The sequence below is a fragment of the Scyliorhinus canicula genome, chromosome 10, assembly GCF_902713615.1.
Source record: "Scyliorhinus canicula chromosome 10, sScyCan1.1, whole genome shotgun sequence".
In the NCBI taxonomy this organism is placed as follows: Eukaryota; Metazoa; Chordata; class Chondrichthyes; order Carcharhiniformes; family Scyliorhinidae; genus Scyliorhinus; species Scyliorhinus canicula.
In genome coordinates, this window is record NC_052155.1 from 151,335,361 (window position 1) to 151,360,709 (window position 25,349).

Consider the following 25,349-nt stretch of genomic DNA (forward strand, 5'->3'; position numbering starts at 1 on the left):
TTACTGTGAAAAGCCCCTAGTCGCCACATTCCGTTGCCTGTTCGGGTACACGGAGGGAGAATTCAGAATGTCCAAATTACCTAACAGCATGTCTTTCGGGACTTGTGGAAGGAAACCGGAGCATCCGGAGGAAACCCACGCAGACATGGGGAGACCGTGCAGACTCCACAGAGTGACCCAGTCGTGAGTCGAACCTGGGACCCTGGCGCTGTGAAGCCACACTGCTAACCACTGTGCTACCGTGCTGCCGACCATTACTAATAGGACTGAGAAACATTTTATACGCTTACCATATATATTGGTCAGAGTACTCACGTTTTCAGATCTTAAAATGTTAGGATGATTTCAACTATGAAATGGAAGTCCAGTTGCCAGCGATGGAGAATACAACTTCTTTTAATGTAGCAAAAAATCCAAAGGTGCTTCACAGAGCTATGAAGGAAATGGGGATTTTACCAATGGAGGAGATTCGGAGGAGTGACCAGAACTGAGTCTTCCCTGACCTTAAAGGTGAAAGTAGAGGAAGGGCAACGTGAAAATCAATTGCACAAATTTAAGGTCTATCCCACTGAGTTTGTCAAGAGCAAAGGCTCTCAGCAGTGAGCGATAGGAGGAAAAGGATAATGGACAATATATCCATTATTGAATCGTTAACATGAGGTTGCTACATTTTAAATTTGGTTTTGTAGCTTCCATTGAAAAAACATTACAAGGCTATTTGGACATTACAATTTGATTTCACTTAGAAACAAATCCACACAGAAAGGAACCCAGCTCAATTGTGATAATTTACATAAATTTACCATGGGCTGCACGTTGGCACAGTGGTTAGCACTGCTGCCTCCCAGCACCTGGGACCTGGATTCAATTCCGACCTTGGATGACTATCTGTGTGGAGTTTGCACATTCTCCCGTGTCTGTTGGGTTTTCTCCGGTTGCTCTGGTTTCCTCCCACAGTCCAAAGATGTGCAAGTTAGGTGGATTGGCCATGTTAAAACTGACCCATAGGTTAGGTGGGGCTACGGAGACAGGGCAGGGGTGCATGCCTAGGTAGGGTACTCTTTCAGAGGATTGGTGCAGATTTGATTAGTCGAATGGCCTCCTCCTGCGTTGTAGAGATTCTATAAAATTGTGCAGCACGGTAGCATTGTGGTTAGCATAAATGCTTCACAGCTCCAGGGCCCCAGGTTCGATTCCCGGCTGGGTCACTGTCTGTGCGGAGTCTGCACGTCCTCCCCGTATGTGCGTGGGTTTCCTCCGGGTGCTCCGGTTTCCTCCCACTGTCCAAAGATGTGCGGGTTAGGTGGATTGGCCATGCTAAATTGCCCGTAGTGTTCTAAAAAGTAAGGTTGGGGGGGGGGGGGGGGGGGGGGGTTGTTGGGTTACGGGTATAGGGTGGATACGTGGGTTTGAGTAGGGTGATAATGGCTCGGCACAACATCGAGGGCCGAAGGGCCTGTTCTGAGCTGTACTGTTCTATGTTACATTAATTATTTAAATATGATTATTTCGGCCCATGATATTACTTCTTCTAAAGACAAACGATATACAACAGTTTGCCCAAGAAAAAAAAATCACAGAAAACGCTGAAGCTACAACAGAAGAAAAAATAAATCAGGTAATGCTTTGGACAGAAGACCTTTTATCAGGAGTTAGTCAGCCTGCAATATTTAGCTATTTCTAACATTTGCTCTTATTTCAGTTTTACATTACTTTTATCTTTATCCTAGGTTTTTAAAGCTAAGACTGATTTGCGTTGCTTTTTAGAGCAATGACTTAGAAATGTATAATTTCAAAAGAGGATCAATATTCAAAACATCCTCTATTCTCAATTAAACGTAATGTTTAATAATTGAAAATAATAATCTCACACTAAAAAATGGTGCAGAAACCATGAAACCATGAACATTAAAAAAAAACCTCATTACTTGAATCATAAATTGCAGTGTTGTATTTATTTATAGACTGAATAAAATTATGAAGCTGTCAGTTAAGAGGTAGATTATCTAAATTTTACTTCAAACATTTACTAATGTGTAGTAACCAAGGAAGTAAAGTACTCAACGATCAAAAAACACACACACTCTGCTTTTCATCTTACCATTTTACCAACAAACCCACAAAAAGATTAAAGTTCGTAGGCATCTGCCATGCAAGTTGAGTATTGAGAACACATGCTTAACAGTGGCTCCTTTTCTCCATTTACCAATCGGAAATGCAACTGGATTCCCAGTTAACCATGTGGTTAGTGGTTAACTTATTGAACACTATTAATTTACCAAATTACCAAAAATAAATCCTGTAAATCTAAGTGCACAAAACATTTGATTGAACAATTTTGGTGTAGTTAGCGAAATGAATGAAAACAGCAATCTAAAATGCATGGTAGTTAACGATACAGTAGAAGAAAGTTAAATTTATAGTTTTACATTATTACAGCTGGAATGTCATTTATACTGAATGTACACTTAGATTCAATAACCATATCAAACCTGTTTTTATCATGATGTGATTGTCCATGTGGCAGTCACATCCATAATCTTTTTTTATAGAAAAGCTATAATTTAACTGCATTCTCAGATTAAACTATTGGCCCCCCAAGGTTACAGTAAATTTAAATTTTGGATTCCATCAGGTTTGACAACTTGCTGAATTTCATTGCGGAGAAATGCTAGACAAAGAAACTGTAATTATTACTTTATTTCATTTTTAAAAATTACATTATAGTAATATGATTGTAAGATTTACAGTAAAGTTATAAACACATTTCATGAGAATCCAGTTGTGTGTCAATTTCTAATGTTTACATTATTGATATTTTGGATAAAAACTTTGTCTTTTCGCCACAAGAATGTCTTTTAGGTAAATTTAGACTAAATAAATTCTAATCTGATTCTGTCAGGTCTTAATATGAATTTACTATTCCTGCTGTAGAAAGACTTGTAAAGTGCTGCTCTGCAAAAATGGACAGAAAACAGAAACATTCACTAACCACTGTGTATATACAGTCTTTTATTCGGAATCCCCAAATTACACTTTTACTGGGATATGCAGAGGAAGTTTTAAAATTGGCTTTAATCCTAGAAACAATCATGCCTTATTCATATTCAGATCCAGTTAAATATTGCAAGCCACTTTAGATAAACAGATTACGTTTTCACAGAAAAGTACTACTGATTTGTATTCCGCTCAAATAAGATGTTCAACACATGTAGTTATCAAATCAGTTAACATGTACTGAAAATGTCTGCCCTATAGGAAAAAGTGCTGTCTCATTATTTTATGAACCTAACTGCTGCCAAACAAAGATCTTTCCTTTAATGTCACAGCTACATGTATAGAAATAAAAGAATGATCCCAAACTTTATATCTTTCAATATTCTGATGCCTGGGGCCCGTTAACATTTGGCTGCATCAGCTACATGCCTGACATATTACAATGCAATTGGTTAGTGAAGCAGTCTGCACCATTACTGAACAGTGAATTCATCTCAGTAAGGTCATCACTTTGAAGGTAATGGTGAGGAGGGCAGGGAGAATATAGGATTTGTATTGGACTTTAAATGGAAGCATTACCAATATGGGTGGGGCTTTATTCTATATCACAGACTCCAAACCTTCCCTTTAACTCTTGGTCCAAATTTAGACCTTTTTCCTTTAACCTTGCTATTTTCAGTAAGATTGATGTGGAGTTGAATCAGGTTGCGTCGTGATTTCTTCCAAGAGCTTTTTCCCAATTAGGAGCCTCAAGTTCACCAGTGTAAGAACAACTCACTTTCATAGTATTTCTTGAACTCAAAGCCTCATGTCAAAGGATAATGCAGCATCTGCATAGCCGCTGTCCACTGCCGCCCACTGAAGGTGGAGGGGTAACTGGGGCGAAGTAAGCATGAACTTTAATGTCTGGTAGATGGGCCTAGAAAGAGTGAAGAGAGCACAAAAGACATTTTCACGTTTCTATGAATAATACAAAAGCATAATACTGTAGATGCTGGACAGCAAAGGTCAAAACAGAAAATGCTACAAATACTTAACAGGTCTGGTAGCACCCGTGAAGAGAGAAACTGAGTTAATGTTTCAGGCTGATGATTTTCCATATGAAAAATCATGAACCAAATCAGGAACGTGAAAAATTAATTTTTCTCTCCACGAGTGCACATCAGATCTGCTGAGTATTTCCAACATTTTCTGTTTCGATTCTGTATTTCCATCAGTTTGTTCCTCCATTATTAAAATATAATTTTACAAGGCACCACCAGAAATTCCAACCTTTGATTCACCTTTGCAATGTTAATCATAAAGAGAAGTAAGCCATATGGCCCATTGGGCCTGCTCAGCTAATCGGTAAGATCATGGATGAACCTATACATAATTTTCTGATTTTCACAGTAACTTCATCGCAGTGTTAATGTAAGCCTACTTATGACAATCATAAAGATTATTATATCAACTCCACTTACCAGCCCTATCCCCATAATGCTCATTTTCCTTGGTGCTCAAGAATCTATAAATCTCTGTCTTGAATGTACTCAATGACTGAACATGCAGAGAAAGAATTATAGAGACTCACAAGTGAAGACATTTTTTATCTTGGTTTGAAGTAGATGATATCTTATCTTGAGTTAGTGATCCCTAATTCTAGGCTCTTTAACTAGGGGAGCCGTCAGATGTGACTCAATTGGTAGCACTCTCACCATTGAGTCATACATACATAAATTAGGGGTTCAACTCCCACTTCAGCACAAAAGCTAAGCTGACACCCCAGTGAGAAATTTTGCACTGTTGAAGATGCCATTTTGCGAATGAGACATTAAACCAACATTTCAAGCTGGATGTAAAAGATTGATGACATTACTTCACATTGTTGAGTGTGGAAGTTTGCTCTGTGCAAGTGAACTGTTCTATTTCCGACATTTTAACAGTGACTATACTTCTAAAAGTACTGAATTGGCTGTTGGCAAGTGTTTCTGGAAATTTGGCGGACGTGAAAGGCAAGGGCAATTAGAGATGCGCAATGAATGCCCTTGCCAGAAATACTATGACCCAAGAGCGACTAAAAGATTTTTTAAAAATGGGAACAGCCTCATTCCCTGTTAGAATTAAAAGCATTTGACCATAAATTTACAGCGCAGAAGGAGGCCATTCGGCCCATCGAGTCTGCACCGGCTTTTGGAAAGAGCACCATACCCAAGGTCCACACCTCCACCCTATCCCCATAACCCAGTAACCCCACCCAACACTAAGGGCAATTTTGGACACTAAGGGCAATTGATCATGGCCAATCCACCAAATCTTTGGACTGATTTGAGATCACCTATCATTCTTCTAAACTCAGGAGAACATTAGACTATTCTACTCAACTTCTCTGTTTTGGACAACCCTTTCAACCCAAAAAACAAATTAGAGAACTTTCATTTCCTTAGGCCAGTACATCCTTCCTCAGATAAACAGACAAAAACTCATTCAGTGCTGCAGGTGTGATCTCATCAAAGCCCTTATGAATTGCAATAAGTCCACCCTCCTCTACCCCGTCTCCCTTAAAGCCTTGCATTACAGGCTAACATACCACTGGCCCTCCTAATAGTTGGTTGCAACTGCATATTAGCTTTGTGACTTTTACATAAAGACTCCCAAATCCCTCTGAATGCCTCTCATCTTTAAAGCAAACTGATTTTCCCATTCTTTCTTCCAAAGTCGACAATTTCACATTTACTCATGTTATATCCTATCTGCTACCTACGTGCTCAATTACTTAACCATTCTATACACCATAGCAGCTTATTTTCCAACCTAGCCTTTAATTGTCAGCAAACATTGATACATTGATACATCACACTCATGCCCCTCATCTACGTTATTGATAAAGATTGTCAATAGCGGAAGCTAATGCACTGATCCAGATGGCATTCTACTAGTTATGCCCTTTAATCCTGAAAATAACCTATAGATTCCTATTCTATTTTATGTAGGTTAATCAGTCCTCAATCCGTGCTAATGTATTACTCCTAATCCCATGAGTCCTCATTTTGTGTAGCAACCTCCGTGGCACCTTCTGAAAATCAAAATATATATTCACCGGCTCCCCTTATCTACTCTGCTCGTCCCACTTTAATGACTTTCTTTACCATTATGCCAATAAACACTGCAGGAATTGAAAGCATCAGTCTTCAGATGCCCTTGCCCAAATTGAGGCAATTTCCCACCTTACCTCAACTTCTCAGCTGGCAGAAGCACTAAACCTCCGTGGGGGCAAACCACCAGCTTCTTCCCAATACCCTCTAGACCTTCCCTACCATTCCCTCCCTGGGACCTCTTTCCTTGTCATTCGGTTCTGGCACTTGAGCTCTGGTAATTTGGTGAAATTCATCTCAGGCAGGTTGGTGTAATTCCTTTCGGGCAGGTTGGTGTAATTCTTCTCGGGCAGGTTGGTGTAATTCTCTTGGGCAGGTTGGTGTAATTCCTCTCGGGCAGGTTGGTGTAATTCCTCTCAGGCAGGTTGGCGTATTTCCTCTCGGGCAGGTTGGTGTAATTCTCTTGGGCAGGTTGGTGTAATTACTCTCAGGCAGATTGGTGTAATTCCTCTCAGGCAGATTGGTGTAATTCCTCTCGGGCAGATTAGTGTAATTCCTCTCGGGCAGGTTGCTGTAATTCCTCTCGGGCAGGTTGGTGTAATTCTCTCAGGCAGGTTGGTGTAATTACTCTCAGGCAGATTGGTGTAATTCCTCTCAGGCAGATTGGTGTAATTTCTCTCGGGCAGATTAGTGTAATTCCTCTCGGGCAGGTTGCTGTAATTCCTCTCGGGCAGGTTGCTGTAATTCCTCTCGGGCAGGTTGCTGTAATTCCTCTCGGGCAGGTTGGTGTAATTCTCTCAGCAGGTTGGTGTAATTCCTCTCGGGCAGGTTGGTGTAATTCCTCTCGGGCAGGTTGGTGTAATTCCTCTCCGGCAGGTGGGTGTAATTCCTCTCGGGCAGGTGGGTGTAATTCCACTCAGACAGGTTGGTGTAATTCCTCTCAGACAGGTTGGTGTAATTCCACTCGGGCAGATTGGTGTAATTCTCTCAGACAGGTTGGTGTAATTCCACTCGGACAGATTGGTGTAATTCTCTCAGGCAGGTTGATGTAATTCCTCTCAGGCAGGTTGGTGTAATTCCTCTCGGGCAGGTTGGTGTAATTCCTCTCAGGCAGGTTGGTGTAATTCCTCTCGGGCAGGTGGGTGTAATTCCACTCAGACAGGTTGGTGTAATTCCTCTCAGACAGGTTGGTGTAATTCCACTCGGGCAGATTGGTGTAATTCTCTCAGACAGGTTGGTGTAATTCCACTCGGACAGATTGGTGTAATTCTCTCAGGCAGGTTGATGTAATTCCTCTCAGGCAGGTTGGTGTAATTCCTCTCGGGCAGGTTGGTGTAATTCCTCTCAGGCAGGTTGGTGTAATTCCTCTCGGGCAGGTTGGTGCAATTCCTCTCGGGCAGGTTGGTGTAATTCCTCTCAGGCAGGTTTATGTAATTCCTCTCAGGCAGGTTGCTGTAATTCCTCTCGGGCAGGTTGGTGTAATTCTCTCAGGCAGGTTGGTGTAATTACTCTCAGGCAGATTGGTGTAATTCCTCTCAGGCAGATTGGTGTAATTCCTCTCGGGCAGATTAGTGTAATTCCTCTCGGGCAGGTTGCTGTAATTCCTCTCGGGCAGGTTGCTGTAATTCCTCTCGGGCAGGTTGCTGTAATTCCTCTCGGGCAGGTTGGTGTAATTCCTCTCAGGCAGGTTGGTGTAATTCCTCTCGGGCAGGTTGGTGTAATTCCTCTCGGGCAGGTTGGTGTAATTCCTCTCCGGCAGGTGGGTGTAATTCCTCTCGGGCAGGTGGGTGTAATTCCACTCAGACAGGTTGGTGTAATTCCTCTCAGACAGGTTGGTGTAATTCCACTCGGGCAGATTGGTGTAATTCTCTCAGGCAGGTTGATGTAATTCCACTCGGACAGATTGGTGTAATTCTCTCAGGCAGGTTGATGTAATTCCTCTCAGGCAGGTTGGTGTAATTCCTCTCGGGCAGGTTGGTGTAATTCCTCTCAGGCAGGTTGGTGTAATTCCTCTCGGGCAGGTTGGTGCAATTCCTCTCGGGCAGGTTGGTGTAATTCCTCTCAGGCAGGTTTGTGTAATTCCTCTCAGGCAGGTTGGTGTAATTCCTCTCAGGCAGGTTGGTGTAATTCCTCTCGGGCAGGTTGGTGTAATTCCTCTCGGGCAGGTTGGTGTAATTCCTCTCGGGCAGGTTGGTGTAATTCCTCTCAGGCAGGTTGGTGTAATTCCTCTCGGGCAGGTTGGTGTAATTCCTCTCGGGCAGGTTGGTGTAATTCCTCTCAGGCAGGTTGGTGTAATTCTCTGGGGCAGGTTGGTGTAATTCCTCTCAGACAGGTTGGTGTAATTCCTCTCAGACAGGTTGGTGTAATTCCACTCAGGTAGGTCGGTGTAATTCCTCTCGGGCAGGTGGGTGTAATTCTCTCAGGCAGGTTGGTGTAATTCCTCTCAGGCAGGTTGGTGTAATTCCTCTCAGGCAGGTTGGTGTAATTCCACTCCGGCAGGTTGGTGTAATTCCTCTTGGGCAGGTTGGTGTAATTCCTCTTGGGCAGGTTGGTGTAATTCTCTCAGGCAGGTTGGTGTAATTCCTCTCGGGCAGGTTGGTGTAATTCCTCACGGGCAGGTTGGTGTAATTCTCTCAGGCAGGTTGGTGTAATTCCTCTCGGGCAGGTTGGTGTAATTCCTCTCGGGCAGGTGGGTGTAATTCCTCTCAGGCAGGTTGGTGTAATTCTCTGGGGCAGGTTGGTGTAATTCCTCTCAGACAGGTTGGTGTAATTCCTCTCAGACAGGTTGGTGTAATTCCACTCAGGCAGGTCGGTGTAATTCCTCTCGGGCAGGTTGGTGTAATTCCTCTCGGGCAGGTTGGTGTAATTCCTCTCGGGCAGGTTGGTGTAATTCCTCTCGGGCAGGTGGGTGTAATTCTCTCAGGCAGGTTGGTGTAATTCCTCTCGGGCAGGTTGGTGTAATTCCTCTCGGGCAGGTCGGTGTAATTCCTCTCGGGCAGGTGGGTGTAATTCTCTCAGGCAGGTTGATGTAATTCCTCTCAGGCAGGTTGGTGTAATTCTCTGGGGCAGGTTGGTGTAATTCCTCTCGGGCAGGTTGGTGTAATTCCTCTCGGGCAGGTTGGTGTAATTCCTCTCGGGCAGGTTGGTGTAATTCCTCTCGGGCAGGTTGGTGTAATTCCTCTCGGGCAGGTTGGTGTAATTCCACTCAGGCAGGTTGGTGTAATTCCTCTCGGGCAGGTTGGTGTAATTCCTCTCAGGCAGGTTGGTGTAATTCCACTCAGGCAGGTTGGTGTAATTCCACTCAGGCAGGTGGGTTTAATTCCTCTCAGGCAGGTCGGTGTAATTCCTCTCGGGCAGGTTGGTGTAATTCTCTCAGGCAGGTTGGTGTAATTCCTCTCAGGCAGGTTGGTGTAATTCCTCTTCTGTCCATTGCGAATAGCTCCCTCTTTCCCCAACGCTGTTGCTGCAGCGACTGGCAATCTGCTAGATAATCAGATTGATCGGCATCTCTCTAAGGCCGAACATCTTACCTTGTGAGGGTCGCAGGTCCCACCTGCAGCCGATCAAACACTCATTGGAATGTAAATTGACTGCGGGGCAGTTGGATTCTGTGATCATGTGTTCCCAACGACTCTTCAGATGGCGGGAGGCGAACTCCCACCATCTGAAAAATTCAGGCCATTGTTAGATGGCAGAATGAATAAACTATGATTGTGCACCCTGTCATGATATGCAGACATGCAGATAATGATATACAGACAGGCACAGACAGGCAGCTAATAAACTCAGAGAACAGGACATGACCAATGAGTAGGCAGGACACTCAGGGGTGGCATCTCACTATAAAATGCACGAGGCACTCACACTCCACCTCTTTCCACTGATGAACATCTACAGAGTGAGTCAGGGTGTATTTACAGTATCACACCTCCAGCACGTGGCTGAGAGCTAGTCTGGTTCAGTCAGACAGAGTAACCACACTGAGGTTAACAGAGAGTCAAACTCATAGAGAACTGTGCTAACTGTGCTACTGGTTCAATAAATCAGATTGAACTAACTTCAAGTATCTTTTAGTTAAAGCTGCATCCAGTTGCAGCCTGTGTTATCCCAGAGCACATCATAGATCATAAAATTTACAGTACAGGAGGCCATTCGGCCCATCGAGTCTGCACCGGCTCTTTGAAAGAGCACCCTACCCAAAGACCACACCTCCACCCTATCCCCACAACCCAGTAACCCCACCCAACACTAAGGGCAATTTTGGACACTAAGGGCAATTTAGCATGGCCAATACACCTAACCCGCACATCTTTGGACTGTGGGAGGAAACCGCAGCACCCGGAGGAAACCCACGCACACACGGGGAGAACGTGCAGACTCCGCACAGACAGTGACCCACGCTGAGAATCGAACCTGGGACCCTGGAGCTGTGAAGAAATTTTGCTAGCCACTATGCTACCGTGCTGCCTAAAGGATCTGGAGCTTCTGTGCTTCTGGAATTGTGCCTGACACAGACCCAATGTACACTTCAAAACAGGCTAGCCAATGTTCAAAGTCCTTTTTGACGTTGTCTGCTTGAGGATGCAGCTGCAGGCGATCCGGCATAACACGACACGCCCAATGTTTTTAAATTACACAGTTAGCAATGTATTGTAACCTGTCAATTTAAGGAAAAACAGAACATTTTTTGCAGCACAAGGAGAGATTTGGAATCAGTTGTCTTTGTTGAATCTTTTAACCCATATTTTACACTGGAATAAAATTTTACACTGAAGTCTGCATTAAAAATGAAACTGAACTTGTATGAGATGTATAAGGATTTATGAAGCAATTACAAATGGATGAGAAAAAGATTATCACCTATGTGGGAAAAATTACAAAAGTAAATGGCATTGATGGACAATGTAAAAGTGAAATTGATGACTAAAATGAAAGAGCAAGCTGGGAATCACACCAGTCATCTTTTCTTCTGCAGTTCCCTGAATTCATATCCTTTTCTCAATTATCACATTCATATTTTCTTTTCTTTCCATCTCAGGTTCCTTTTGTACATGCAATTTTTCTGCATTCTCTCAATATCCTGTGGTTTTTAGAAGGCTTCTTTCATTCCAACAAGATCTAACCTAGCAGATTACTATGTATAGTTAAAGCGGATTACCGGTTACATCCGGAGATGGATAGAAAGCTGGTTAGCAGACAGGAAGCAAAAGGTTGTAATAAATGGGTATTTTTCTGTTTGGCAGGCAGTGACTAGTGAGGTACCTCAAGGATCTGTGCCCGGACCTCAACTGTTCACATTATATACTAATGATTTGGACGAGGGAACAAAATGTATTATCTACAAATTTGCAGATGATACAAAGTTGGGTGGGAGGGTGAGCTGTGAGGAGGATGCAGAGATGCTTCAGCAGGATTTGGACAGGCTGAGTGAGTGGCCACATGCATGACAGATACAGCATAATGTGGATAAATGTGAGGTTATCCACTTCAGTAGCAAAAATAGGAAAGCAAATTATTAATTGAATGAGTGTAAATTGAGAGAGGTGGATACTGAGTGAGACTGAGGTGCCCTCATGCATCAGTCGCTGAAAATAAATGCACAAGTACAGCAGGCAGTAAAGAAGGCAAATGGTATGTTGGCCTTCATAGCAAGAGGATTTGAGTTTAGGAATAGAGATGATTTACTGCAAATGTATAGGGCATTGGTGAGGAAACATCTGAAATATTGTGTGCAGATTTGGCATCTTTATCTGAGGATGTTCTTGCTATGGAGGGAGTGCAGGGAAGATTTACCAGACTGATTCCTGGGATGGCAGGGCTGTCGTACGAGGAGAGACTAAGTCAGTTAAGGATTATATTCATTGGAGTTTAGAAGAGTGAGAGGGGATCTCATAGAAACTTGCTAAATTCTAACAGGATTAGACAGGGTAGATTCATGTTCCCGATGGTGGGGGAGTCCAGAACTAGGGGTCATGGTTTGAGGATAAGGGGCAAACCTTTTAGGACTGCGGTGAGGAGAACTTTCTTCACCCAGAGAATGGTGAATTCACTACCACAGAATGTAGTTGAGGCCAAAACATTGTATAATTTTAAGAAGGAATTAGATATAGCTCTTGGGTCTAAAGGAATCAAGGGATAAGGGGGGAGGCGGAATCAGGGTATTGAACTTGATGATCAACCATTTTTTTCATAAATTTAAGAGTACCCAATTATTTTTTTCCCCCCAATTAAGGGGCAATTTAGAGTGGTCAATCCACCTAACCTACACATCTTTGGGTTGTGGGGGTGAAACCCACGCAGACATGGGGTGAATGTGGAAACCCCACACGGACAGTGACCCAGGGCCAGGATTCAAACATGGGTCCTCAGCGCCATAGTTGATGGTCAGCCATAACCATAATGAATGGCGAAGCAGGCGTGAAGGACTGAATGGCCTCCTCCTGCTTTTATTCTCTATGTGTGTCTCTATGTATTTCTCAGGTTTGTTTGTGTACCTTAACCTGAAGATACTTTTTCAGTTGCATTTGTTTACTATTCTGAACGCTCCCTCACCACTCACCCCAGTCAACACACAAGCATGGCAATGCGCAGACCTGCTCCTTTTGGGATACCGACCTCGCAAGGCTTCTCAATGCTGTAGATGCGAGGCGGGACACCCTGTTCCCCCAGGGGGCCAGAAGACCAGCAACAAGGTCACCAATACTGCCTGCGAGGCAGTGACCATCAGTGCGAGCAGCACCACCAGGAGGACAAGTGTCTAATGTCCGAAGACCAACGACCTCCACCAAGCTGCAAGGGTAAGTTATCACCTCTCTCCTAGCATCAATTCCGCCTGCCACCCCTGATTCCCAACCCCCACCGCCCTGACAATTCACTGGTTGACACCTCGCATCTTCCCCACATCTGATCTTTGTGCTTGTTCCTCAGCAACCCCTGGCATCCGTGAGCATAACCCCATCATGTCCAGGTGTGGTGACCACATATGCCACCTGTTATTGACCACCCTGATCCATCAAGCGCGAGGCTCACAAAGCCCTCTCTTTGTCCCCGCAGAGAAGATAGCCCATAAAAAGCAGGAAAGGGCCCTGGAGATCACGGGGTTGACCGAGGAGAGAGAGCAATCACCGACAGACACCGACAGCGAGGTTGGCCTGCACCGCAGAGGTGAGAATCTATTGCCCCTTCACCTGGATGACCTGCCTCAAGGGAGTTGTCCATGTCAGATTAAATGATGCCCCCCCGACCGCACCATCCAAGAGACCACTTTGGAGGAGAGCTCTGAGGAAACCACCATCTAGGCGTCACAGCTATCACCCCAATTTCCACCGGCCCTTGCCGTCGCCTGATTCCATCCTTCGGCTTCTCCCTGGGCTCGGACGCTTAACCCCTCCTAGTCCGGCTCCTTCTCCTCTTCTTCAGACGAGGTTGCATGTCCCTCCTCCTCCAGCGTGCTGCCCTGCTGCTGTGCCAGGTTGTGGAGGGCACAGCAGACCACCACAAAGTGGGAGTCCCTCTCGTGGGTGTACTGCAGTGCACCACCAGGCATTGGAACAACATTTTGAACAGTCCGATGCACCACTCAATGACAGCATGGGTGGCAACATGGGCCTCGTTATATCGGGCCTCTGCCTCGGTCTCCAGCCTCCGTACTGGCATCATCAGCCTGGGCCCCATCGTCTACCCTTTATCCCCCAAGAGCCAACCCATCATCCTGGGGTGGCCCTCGTAGACGCTGAGAATCTCCGAGTGTCCCAGGATGTATCTGTCATTCATGCTCCGTAGGAAGCATGCACACGCGTGCATGATCCGGAGGAGGTGGTTGCACAAGAGTTGAACATTCAGGGACTGAAACCCCTTCCTGTTAATGAAGGTCACACCCTGATCCTCTGGTGCGCGCAAAACGACATGCGTGCCATCAATTACCATCTCAACTTCGGGCATTCCGGTGATGGTGGAGAATCCTGCACCCGGACATCTTGGTGGGATTGGTCCAGCTCAAAGTTAATATCATCTGCTGCCTGGGCTTACAGGTCATCCGTGACCTCAAGGATGCACTTGAGAGCTGTAGCTTGTGATATGCCGCACAAGTCCCCACAAGTCCCTGCTTGAGCCCTGGAATGAAGCAGATGCATAAATGTTCAGGCTGCAGTGACCTTCACGGGAGAGTGTCCTCATTCTCCTCAGGGTGCCAGGTCTGCAAGTACGTGGTACAGGTGCCACACTGTCTCTCTCTATTGAGACGGAGTCTCCTGTGGCACATGCTTCCGTCATCTTCTCGAAAGACCATCGACGCATATACACCATGGGCTGTCGCTGGCGTCCCTCCCTGGGTTCCTCCTTGGTCTCATGGGCAGCCGTGTCTTCAGGGTATGCGGCGGCCCCCTGCACATGGAGTGCCACCTCCAGTCTGCGCCGCTGCTACTGCCTCCTTCTCCGGTGTCTGGCCGCCTGGGCTTCCACCAGCACCGTGAGGGCAGTCTTTGCAGGATCGACATAATAAGCCATGTTGTTATATATGTAAGGAATTGGAGAAGGAGACCGACCGACAATAGTTAGGGCCTCTATCCCAGGACCCGCAAATCCCCCACCCTTACGTGTCCCGCCTTCTCTCAAAATGCCATCTATCGAGCCAGTTGCGCTGGAGAACCTTGCTCTGCACACTCGCCCCGGCCCCAGCAGGAGCCCCTAGACCCCGGACCCCTGTTGGGAACATTAGGGAGACTGTGCTCAGGTGCCCTCCCCTGATCCACACACTCACCCTTAGATTGGCTTATGAGGAGATACTGAGTAGACTGGGATTATACTCATTGGAATTTAGAAAAATGAGGGGGGTCTGATAGAACCATACACAATTATGAAGGAAATAGTTAAGATAGAAGCAGAAAGTTGTTTCCACAGGTGGGTGAAACTAGAACTAGAGGCATAGCCTCAAAATAAGGAGCAGATTTATGACGGAGTTGAGGAGGAACCTCTTCACCCAAAGGGTTGTGAATCTGTGAAATGTCTGCCCAGTGAAGCAGTTGAGGCTACCTCGCTGAATGTTTTTAAGGCAAAGATAGATAGATTTTTGAACAGAAAAGGTATTAAGAGTTATGGTGAGTCCACAAAAAATACATGATCTTATTGAATGGTGGAGTAGGTTCGAGGAGCCACATGGCCGACTCCTTATGATCTTATGAAACATAAACTCAAACCAAAATGTGATCAAAAGGGTCTATAAAGCACCCCAACCCCTGCAGTACCCACCAGGCATGGGAGGCTGTAATGGTGCAAGTGGACACCGCATGTCATCATTCCAAGCCGCAGAAGAGCAGGCAGTTGGGCTGGATAATCCCGATTGCCCACTGCCTGATCCTGTTAATGACAGGTTTCGCTAGGCTCAGGGGCAGGTTCATGAGGACGTCCTCCTCTTTCCCTGCCCCTCTCCCCACCGGGTGCCTGTAGATTAGGGACGTGGGACTGAAGTCCAATAAAAAGCTTTAATAAAAGGTTTGATAAGAAACTAAAAAGGGGATGCAGCCTAAAACGTTTAATGTAGACACGACCAAGGATTCCATGAGGAAGCAAAAACGCAGGCATCTGGGGGATGCGTGAACCAGGGCCAATGAACATCATCCACCCTAGGTCGTCAAGGTTGAAAGGGAGGACTCCTCTGTCGAGGGACCTCCAGTGCCGACCTCTGCCGTCAGATGGCAACAAGGCACACCAAAGCATGTCCAGCCAACAGGTGAGGGTAAGGAGGTGAAATATGTGCAGCAGCAGCCCATACAGGAAACCCCTCTGTGCAGTGCGGATTGGCACGGAGAGCATTTCCACGAGGTGGCTAGGGTTGAGAGGTTCCGATTCTCGAGGGAAGGTTTGGGGCTTGGGATCAAAGTGGAATTCGATTCGAGCAGGGGCCCCCTTAGGAGTCCACCGCACATCTGTGCGTCCTCGAGACTGCGAGTGCCGTTGGGTCAGAGTACAGCTGTTTTGAGGTCACAGATGGCACTGGCTGCGAGCTGGATATCCACCGGTGTTTGATGTGCCAATTCGCGGGGTGTCATCCAGCCCACTCCTCCGCTACCCAGAATGTCCCCGGTCCTTGATCTGCGACCTCACGCATGCACCACGGAATCTGATGAGTTGCAGGTCCCGCAGTGCGCCCCTCTTCTCTCTGTACACCAGGCGCAGGGCCACGTCCTCACCGGTCTGACCAAGACGACTCCAGGTTGAATACCTCCTTCTTCAACTAGTCGACCCTGGATCTCCGCGTCTTTATCGACCCCCTCTGACATCTGACAGAAGGCACGCACATGAGTATTGCCCATGTCCTATTATACCCTCAAGGAGGGGAAGCCTTCCAGCAAGCCCAGAAGGAACAAAACAAGCCCAGGAACCGTTTGTTTTCCAGCTGCAGGTTGTTAAAATACCAGTATGCAAACCATGTCTGAGAACGAGACGGGCTGAGCCCTGCCCACACCAGTCGGTGGTCCGAGCAAGGAACCTGTTGCACAGAAGCCATTGGAATGTGGGGCAGGTACACCCTTGAAATGTAAAGATGGTTGATTCTGGATGCTCCAACTCCAGGTCTCACAAAGGTGAACACGGTGGAGTCAGGTCGGAGAGTCCACCAGACGTCCACCAACTCGAGGAACCCGACCAGGTTCCTCAATTTCACCATCGCCGGGGTGCAGCGCTGGGCACCATTGATGCACTCACCCGCGGCAATGCTGCCAAGAAGAGTGGACAGCTGCTCAAAGAAAGTCGTTTGTAATGGGCCCGGAAGGGAAGTATAAACATTCACAAAGTGAAGCACCGCTGCCCCACTGCGGACCTTCAGCTGCGGGAATTGGCCTGGCACGGGCTGAAAATGTGGGGCCAATAAAATAGCCAGCCTGCCTAAACACGAGGCCAGGTGATTCATGTAGACCCCCACTCGCTACTTCATCATCTACATGGCTTCCTTCCCCGGGAGTGATGTGGCTTTCTTTCACAAAGCACCCCGCACACTTCCCATCCTGGACAACCGAGAAGCTCCCGAACCTGAGGAGTGCATCTCTGCTGTTGTTGATGTTAAGGCTGGCTAGAAATGGTCAGAAATATAGTGCTACCTTTCACCCTTAGTGCTCCGAAGGAGCATGTCCCCATCACTCCTTCAGGATCCCGGCAAGGGAACCATTAAGGCAGCGGCATTCGTTACGGTTTATTTTTAGTGGCCTTTGGCATAATAGGCACGTAGAGAAGAATGGCAGCACAGAGTACGACTAGCGGTCGAGGACCAGTTTGCCTTTGGTTTGGACGACCACAGATGGTCTGCAGATAGACTCCTACTCGTTCCCTATACCCACCACCGAGCAACTGTTCTCCTATGGGCAATTGCCGTTAAGGTCCATGTCCTCCACCACATTAAGTGTGGCAGGTGACAAGGACCCACCGATTAGCTCAGACCCCCACTCTGCGCCAGACACCAGGTCACTGAAAATCTCCGGAACAGGAAAAGGGAGGTGCTCAGCGCCAAAGGTTGGGACGGTGAGAGGGGCCAATGGCTCAATCACCAGGGCAAAGAGCAACGGGGACAGCGGGTACCACCACCACCGGCCAGTGACCCAGGGCGCTACCGCAGCCCTCCGGCGTTCCAAAAACAAATGCCTCCAAGATGCAAAATTGCCCAGGGTGGAACGAGACCTCAGGGTCCCTTCCATACCCGGCTCCAATACGTCCTGCTCAGTGTCTACGACAGCTCGGGGGTCTTTTCGACATGTTTCAGTTTGGTTGTTTACTTCCAGGGGCAGGGCGTAATGTCAAGGGGTATGAGCAGGGGTTCCACTCTCCCTCCAAGGGGGTGGTGGTGGTGTTTTTCTCCACCACCCCCTCCCAGTCCAAAGAGTGGGAGGGGGAGTGGATCATGTTCAGGCCTAACCCCTGGAACCCGGGGGGGGGGGGGGGGGGGGCGTCGTCCATGTCCATGGGGTCATGTCCGTGCAATGGGGCGAAATCCCAGTGGGAGAGGGTGGATCCTTTTAAAGATTTTTCAGAGCGTGGTGCCCTTGCTCTCAGCCAGTTTAGCATCACCCGCCTCCTGGATATTTTTTGACTATTTGTAAAAGTATGGCAGGAAAAGTCAGAAGTGCAGTTGATAGGCTACACGCCGCTTTGCCCGCCTGAGTTGACGTTGACACATTCAAAAAAGGAAAAAATTCCACCTATTTGTTTAATAGGATACGGCCTATGTAAATTGTAAAATGTCACCACAGTTGCAGAGGACCACAGGCTGCTCTCCCGTTTGAGAGCTGGCGGGTGGTGATTAACCTGAGGGTCACCACATTTCAGGTGAGGGGCAAAGTTGAAAAGGCGGGACCTTCAGCAGTACGGGAATTGAACCCGCACTATTGGTGTTGCTCTACATCACGATCCATCCGCCCAGCTGACCAGCCAATGTTCCCTGATGAAATTGTGATTCAGTATAGTGTTTTTGTTTAAAGTCATTTTCAACGCTTTTAAAGCTGGCTTATTCCTGGACAACCTTATTAAAATGCTTATTCTTGATAATTATTCCATTTTCAACTGGAATAACAAAACTGCAGCAGGTTATACTCATACGTATATTCTATTATGCTGCACAACTGCACTGGTTCATGGAAGATATTAGATTTGTGATCATTCAAATAAATTTTAGTGGAAAAACCAGTGAAATTTCAAGTTCATTTTCGGTGATATTTCCCCATACTTTGTCTTTATCCTCTCAAAGAGCTCCACTGTCAAGCAAGGTAGCACAGTGGTTAGCACAGCTGCTTCACAGCTCCAGGGTCCCAGGTTCAATTCCTGGCTCGGGTCACTGTCTGTGGTCGTTCTCCTCTTGTGTGCGTGGGTTTCCTCCTGGTGCTCCAGTTTCCTCCCACAGTCCAAAGATGTGCAGGTTAGGTCGATTGGCCATGATACATTGCCCTTAGTGTCCAAAAAGGTGATGTGAAGTTACTGGGTTACGGGGATAGGGTGGAGGTGTAGGCTTAAGTAGGGTGCTCTTTCCAATGGCCGGCTCAATGGACCAAACGGCCTCCTTCTGCACTGTAAACTGTCTGAAGATCTATGTTCGTTATTCCCAAAATCTGTAGAGGCTGCCTGACTGGGTTGCAGGTTCATGTCTGGGTTCACCACCTGCTATCAGGCTCACACAGATCTTTCCCATCCACTTACAAAAGATTAAGGCTAACGGATCATGTAAATATATCTTCCTATTTAGGTCTACACTTTCCAGGCCTGTAAAAGTAAATGACGCAGAAATATATATTGTGCATTCTTTTAGTAACAATCAATAAGAGCCACACTACACTTGATAAAATATCTAAACCTGAGGAACTAAAAATTTATAGCAAGTGGTATTGGATTGGCCATGTGTTATACACAACATTCGGCATTCAGTTCCACTGTCGGCAATGGAATTAAATATCAGGCATTGTATATGATGTCCAGCTGATGTGCTACTGCTTATTTTGCATAACCCTAATTTCCAGCTGAAAGAATTCAACAGTTACAAGAATACATAGTCGGGTATCCTTTATCTGAAATGCTTGGGGCCGATTGCATTTCGGATTTCAGGTCATTTTGGTTTTCGGGTACTGCATATAAATTTACATTACAATAGCCTAAGCTGGCTATAGTGCAAAGTAAATTAAATGGCTAGAAAAGTAAGGCGCATCACTGAATAATAAATACAGGGTGTCTGTAATAAGTTTCTTTTTGACATGCTCACTACAAAAATTGCAAGGTAAACAGTGCGGATTAAATGCCAGACTTCCCACATTAAAGGTTCTTGAGGTTGAAAAAAAGTGTGGTTTTAGGATGTGTTTGGTTTTCAGATTTATAGATAAAGGGTACTCGACCTGTATAGGCAAGTTTCCTTTTTCTTACTTTGATGTAACTCCTAACCAGAATTTCCGTTCGCTTTCTCCCCTTTTTTAGCAATGACCATCCTGTCTCTTGCCCACGGGTTACTTTAGAGAAGTACCATCATAAAATTTACAGTGCAGAAGGAGGCCATTCAGCCCATCGAGTGTGCACCTGCCCTTGGAAACAGCACCCCACCCAAGCCCACACCTCCACCCTATCCAGCAACCCCACCTAACCCTTTTGGACATTAACAATTTAGTATGGCCAATCCACCTAACCTGCACATCTTTGGACTGTGGGAGGAAACCGGAACACCCGGAGGAAACATATGTAGACACTGGGAGAACGTGCAGATTACGCACAGACAGTGACCCAAGACAGGAATTGAACCTGGGACCCTGGAGATGTGAAGCAATACTGTACTGCTAACCACTGTCCTACCATGTGTCTATTACTCATACTTCTGACAAGGGTCGTTGGAAGGTAAATACAAAGTTCATTTGTTTTCACCATTCGGGTTCGGTTAATACAGAAGCACACTTTCTGTTAAGTTAGACCAGGTAGATATCAAACACAGGACTTGCCAGGTCTATGTGTCTCAGTACAATACCGTTTGTTGCATTTACCACTCATTCCAAGCAGTAAGGTTCAATTTGTTGGCTTCTTAGTGTCTTACACTTCCTTTAGTTAAAAATAAAGTTAGCCAAAGTTGTTCTTTACCCTTATTCTTTTGATTCCTGCCCGAGTGACTTGCTGACAATCATACAATTCTATTCTCTCCAGGTTGTGACACATCTTCAGATGTTCAAGCGTCACATCAGTGATGAGGGGACAGTTGTCTAGTTCTACAACCTGAAGTCTTTCATGGCCACATGGACTGTTGCTTAGATGACGGATACCATCGTCTGTGATCAGTTCACAGTGTGATAAACTCTGCAAGACAAAAGAAAGAACTAAAATTATGTTTCATGCTACAAAAACTGAATCAATGGAACATCAGTTGCCTTTATTTTGGTTTGCATGTTTTAAACTGGAAAAGAATATTATTGCTAAAGCTCTTACTCCACAGACTAAAATCCTTACCATTAGGAATCATTGAGTAATTGTAGTTTGGTTACAGCATAACAGGAGGCTATTTGGTCTGTTGTGTCAATGCTGGCTCTCCTGCAAGAGCCATTCAACTAGTCCCACTTCCCTGCTTTTTCCTATAGCGTTGCAAATACTCTCGTTAGATAATTATCCAATTCTCTTTGAAGGCCACAACTGAATCAGTCTCCACCATACTCTCAGGCACTGCAATCCAGACCCTAACCACTTGTTGCATAAAAATTATTTTCCTCAAGTCACGATTGCTTCCTTTGCCAATCACCTGGTAATATTATCTCTGGGTTCTCAGATTTTGAACACCTCTATTAAATCTCCCCACCTTGTCTTTTCCCAATCCTTTTTTGAGCTAGAGTAATCATCTGTAATTCTCCAGTCCTCTGACACCAACCCTGTTTCACTGGTATATTACTGCCAGTGCTTCCACAATTTCCTCCTTACTTCCCTCAGTACCTTGGTGAATTTAAGCACAGCCAGTGGTGGGTCAATTGCATAGAACCAGAGATGCAATATACGAGTCCGGGGAGAAAGCCAGCAGGATGCTGGCATACCAGCTGAGGAAACAGGTGGCGGTGAGGGAGATTGGGAGGATGAGAGATGATAGGGGTATGGTGGTATCGGAGGCAGAGGGAGTGAACAAGGTTTTGAGTCTTTTTACTGGAAATTGCATAATTTGGAGCCTCCGGTGGGGGGGGTGAAGGGACGAGGCAGTTTTTTGGTGAGCTGGAGTTCCTGAGGGCGGAAGAGACAAAGACTGGGGACCCGATCAGATTGAGGGTGATAGACTGCGTGGGGTCGATGCAGGCGGGGAAGGCCCTGGGTCTGGATGGGTTACCAGTCGTGTTCTATAAGAAGTTTGGGTCGGAGCTGGGGCCTGCTAGTTGAGATGTAAAATGAGTCGATGGAGAGGGGAGGGCTTTTCCCAACGATGCCTCAGGCTTCGATATCGCTTATTTTAAACAAAGACAAAGACATGGAGCAGTGTGGATCATACTGCCCGATCTCGCTGTTGAATGTTGATGCAAAGATGTTGGCGAAGGTGCGGTGACATGGATAGAGAATTGTGTGTTGGGGTGATAGGTGAGGAATGGACGGAATTTGTGAAGGGGCACCAGCTGTCGGCGAATGCACGGATGTAACTTAATGTAATTATGATGCCATTGGAGGATAGAGAAGCTTAAGTGGTTGTGGTGATGGATGCAGAGAAAGCTTTCGATCCAGTGGAGTGGGCGTACTTATTCGAGGTGCTGGGGCGGTTCGGGTTTGGGACTGGGTTGGTGAGTGTTTGGACCAGCAAGGTCAGCTCGGAGTACTTTGGGTTGCACCGGGGGACAAGGCAGGGGTGCCCGCTCACACTATTGCTCTTTGCCCTGGCGATTGATGCACTGGCAATGGCGCTTCGGGACTCGAGCAGGTGGAGGGGTATTGAACGGGGAGAGGTCGCACCGAGTTTCTTTGTATGCGGATCTCCTGCTGTACATTTCGGACCTGGCTGGGAGCTTTGATGGGATTATGGGTATTTTGGGGGAGTTTAGCTGCTTTTCCGGGTACAAGCTTAACGTGGGGAAAAATGAGATACTTCCAATTTAGAGGCGGTTGGGGATCTGCTGCTCTGGTTGGTAGGGGTGAGTTTTCGTTACCTTGATATAAAGATGGTGCAGAGTTGGGCACAGCTGCACAAGTTTAACTTGGCATGGTTGGTGGCGGGAATGAAGGCAGACTTTAAGAGGTGGGACGTGCTGGCATTGGTGTGGCTGGTTGGGTCCAGATGGTTAAGATGGCGGCATTGAGGGCAGCCTGCGGCGATGAGGACCCTGGTTCGAATCCCGGCCCTGGGTCACTGTCCGTGTGGAGTTTGCACATTCTCCCCAGTTTGCGTGGGTTTCGCCCCCACAACCCAAAAGATGTGCAGGATAGGTGGATTGGCCACCCTAAATTGCCCCTTAATTAGAAAAAAAATAATTGGGTACTCTAAAATTAACATTTTTTTTATTTAAAAAAAAAAGATGGCGGCATTGCAGAGGTTTTTGTTTGTGTTCCAGAACCTCCTGATTTTTGTGCCCAAGTCCTTTTTAGGAAGGTTAATGGGATGATTTTAAGGTTTGTATGGGTGGGGAAGGCTCTGCGGGTCCGGATGGCGTTCTTGGAGAGGGATCAACAAGGTGGGGGGTTTTAAATTGTGCTGAGCCTGTTAAACTACTATTGGAAAGCAAACATTGCAATGGCTAGGAAATGGCCGGTGGAGGAGCAGTTGGTTTGCAGGCCGATGGAGGCGGCCGTGACAGTTTGAGGGCACTGTTGTTGCCGTCTCTTCTGTTCCCGCCGGTCAGGTACTCCATGAGCCAGGTGATGGTATCAGCACTGAGGGTGTGGAACCAGTGTCGGTAGCACTTTGGAATGGAAGGCATGTCCCTGTGGTCACCGACTTGCAATAATAGGCTTGCAGTGGTACGGTTGGATGCGAGGTTCCAGTGGTGGCGGCAGGTGGGGATCGAATATTTTAAGGATTTGTTTGTTGGAGAGAAGTTTGTCGACCTGGAGAGGATGTATTAGTTGTCAAAGGTGAATGGGTTCAGGTATCTGCAGGTTAGGGACATCACGAAGAAGGAGGTGCCACTGTTTCCGATACTGCAGGATAAATTCCTGTCCGATGAAATAAGGGAAGGCAAGGTTGCGGATATATATGGGGGGGCTGTTGAAGAGAGAGAGTGCTACTGTGGAAGAGGTGAGGCGTAAGTGGGAGGACCTAGGTGGGGCAGTGGGGGCTGGAGTATGGGGTGAAGCTTTGTGGAGGTCCTCGTCATGTGCAAGTCTAAAGGTCATCAATTTAAAGTAATGCACAGGGCCCACAGGACGGTGTGAGATAACCCCAAGCCCGGAGGTGATGTTTGGATCCACGAGAACAGGTGGGGAGAGAGGCCAAGTGTTGTCCTTTACCTCCCAGATAGCCTGGAGACAGATTCTGTTGTGCTGGCAGGACACGGAACTGCGAAGGGCAGGGGTATGGTTGAGCAGTTTGGCAGAGTTTATGCATCTGGAGAAGATCAAGTTCGCCGTACGAGGTGCGAAGGAGGGGTTCACCTCGAGGTGGAATCTGTTCATTGACTACTTTAAGGAGTATGGAGTCATCAGCAGAGGGGGGGGGGGTTGATTTTTTGTGTTTGGGGTGTGGGAGGTTTTGGTGAAAAACTAGAAATGGGGGGCAGGTGTCGAGCTGGCAGTGAGGAGAGTGGGGGTGGGGGGGGGGGGTGATTTATTGGGGGTTGCGGTTGTTTCCTGTTACTGCGGTTGGCTTGTGTGTTTCTTTGTTATGTACATATTTGAAATAGCCTTCAATAAAATGTTTTAAAATAAATAACTGGGAATTTCAATTTGTCTTTAAAGTTACTGGTCTCCTTCAATTAGATCTCCTTTCAGTCTTCTAAACTCGAGAGAGTATAGGCCTAAACTACTCAATCTCTTTTCATATGACAAACCCCTCATGGCTGGAATCTAGAGGGAGGAGCACAGCCTCAGGATAAGGGGTGAAGTATTTAGGACTGAAGTGAGAAGTTTCTTCATTCACAGGATTGTGAATCTTTAAAATTCTCTACCATAGAAGTTTGTGAACACATCATTCCGAATATACAAGGCCAGCATAGACAGAGTTTTGATCTTTCAGGGAATCAAGGTAATTAGGGAACGGGCAGCAAAGTGAAGTTGAGACAGATCAGCCATGTTTGTACGGAGTGGCAAAGATGGCCGAAGGGGCCATATGGTTTATTGCTGCTCCTATTTCTTATGTTCTATGTTAAGATATTAGAATCCTCCTGTAACAATGGGGGCAGCAGCAGTATGCAGTCAGAAGGTTTGGGATTTAACCACACGATGAGACCATCAATTCACGCGACACGTGGTTAGAAGTGAACAGTGGTTTTAATCGTCTTACAACAGAGCCTGCCTGTGACAAGATGAACTCCAGATGAACTGGCAGGCAGGCTCTCAGCATCAACCTTTATACTTCCGGTTAGGGGGAGGAACCATGGGTGGAGCCAAGGGTGGAGCCCAGTACAAACTCCCGTACACTCCCAGTGCATCTCCCCCTAGTGGCAGAGCAGCGCAACTGCACGTGTGCCGAGCTTACAGAGACATAGTACAACATGTGTAATACAGTGTGAATTACACTACTGTGATTCACCACACCACATTACAGGATTAAACCCATAATCTCAGCTAACACTTCAGTGCAATCCTGAGAGAATGCTGCATGGTTAGAGATACTGATGAAATAATAAACTAACTCCACCTGCTTGTTTGGATGGGCAT

The 25,349-nt window shown here is 46.4% G+C and overlaps 1 protein-coding gene across 4 annotated transcripts in view; it reads right to left on the bottom strand.

Annotated features, from left to right (window-relative positions):
• Positions 1–2,089: 2,089 nt before the first annotated feature.
• The window catches only part of fbxl2 (F-box and leucine-rich repeat protein 2), a 308,660-nt gene continuing 285,400 nt past the window's right edge, over positions 2,090–25,349 (bottom strand). For all 4 annotated transcript variants that reach the window (XM_038809918.1, XM_038809916.1, XM_038809919.1 and 1 more), the window contains 2 exons: positions 20,661–20,873; positions 2,090–3,916 (listed from right to left, as the gene is read on the bottom strand). In XM_038809918.1, the coding sequence (XP_038665846.1) occupies positions 3,809–3,916; positions 20,661–20,873 (321 nt within the window). In that variant the 3' untranslated portion in view covers positions 2,090–3,808. The remainder of the gene's footprint in view (positions 3,917–20,660; positions 20,874–25,349) is intronic.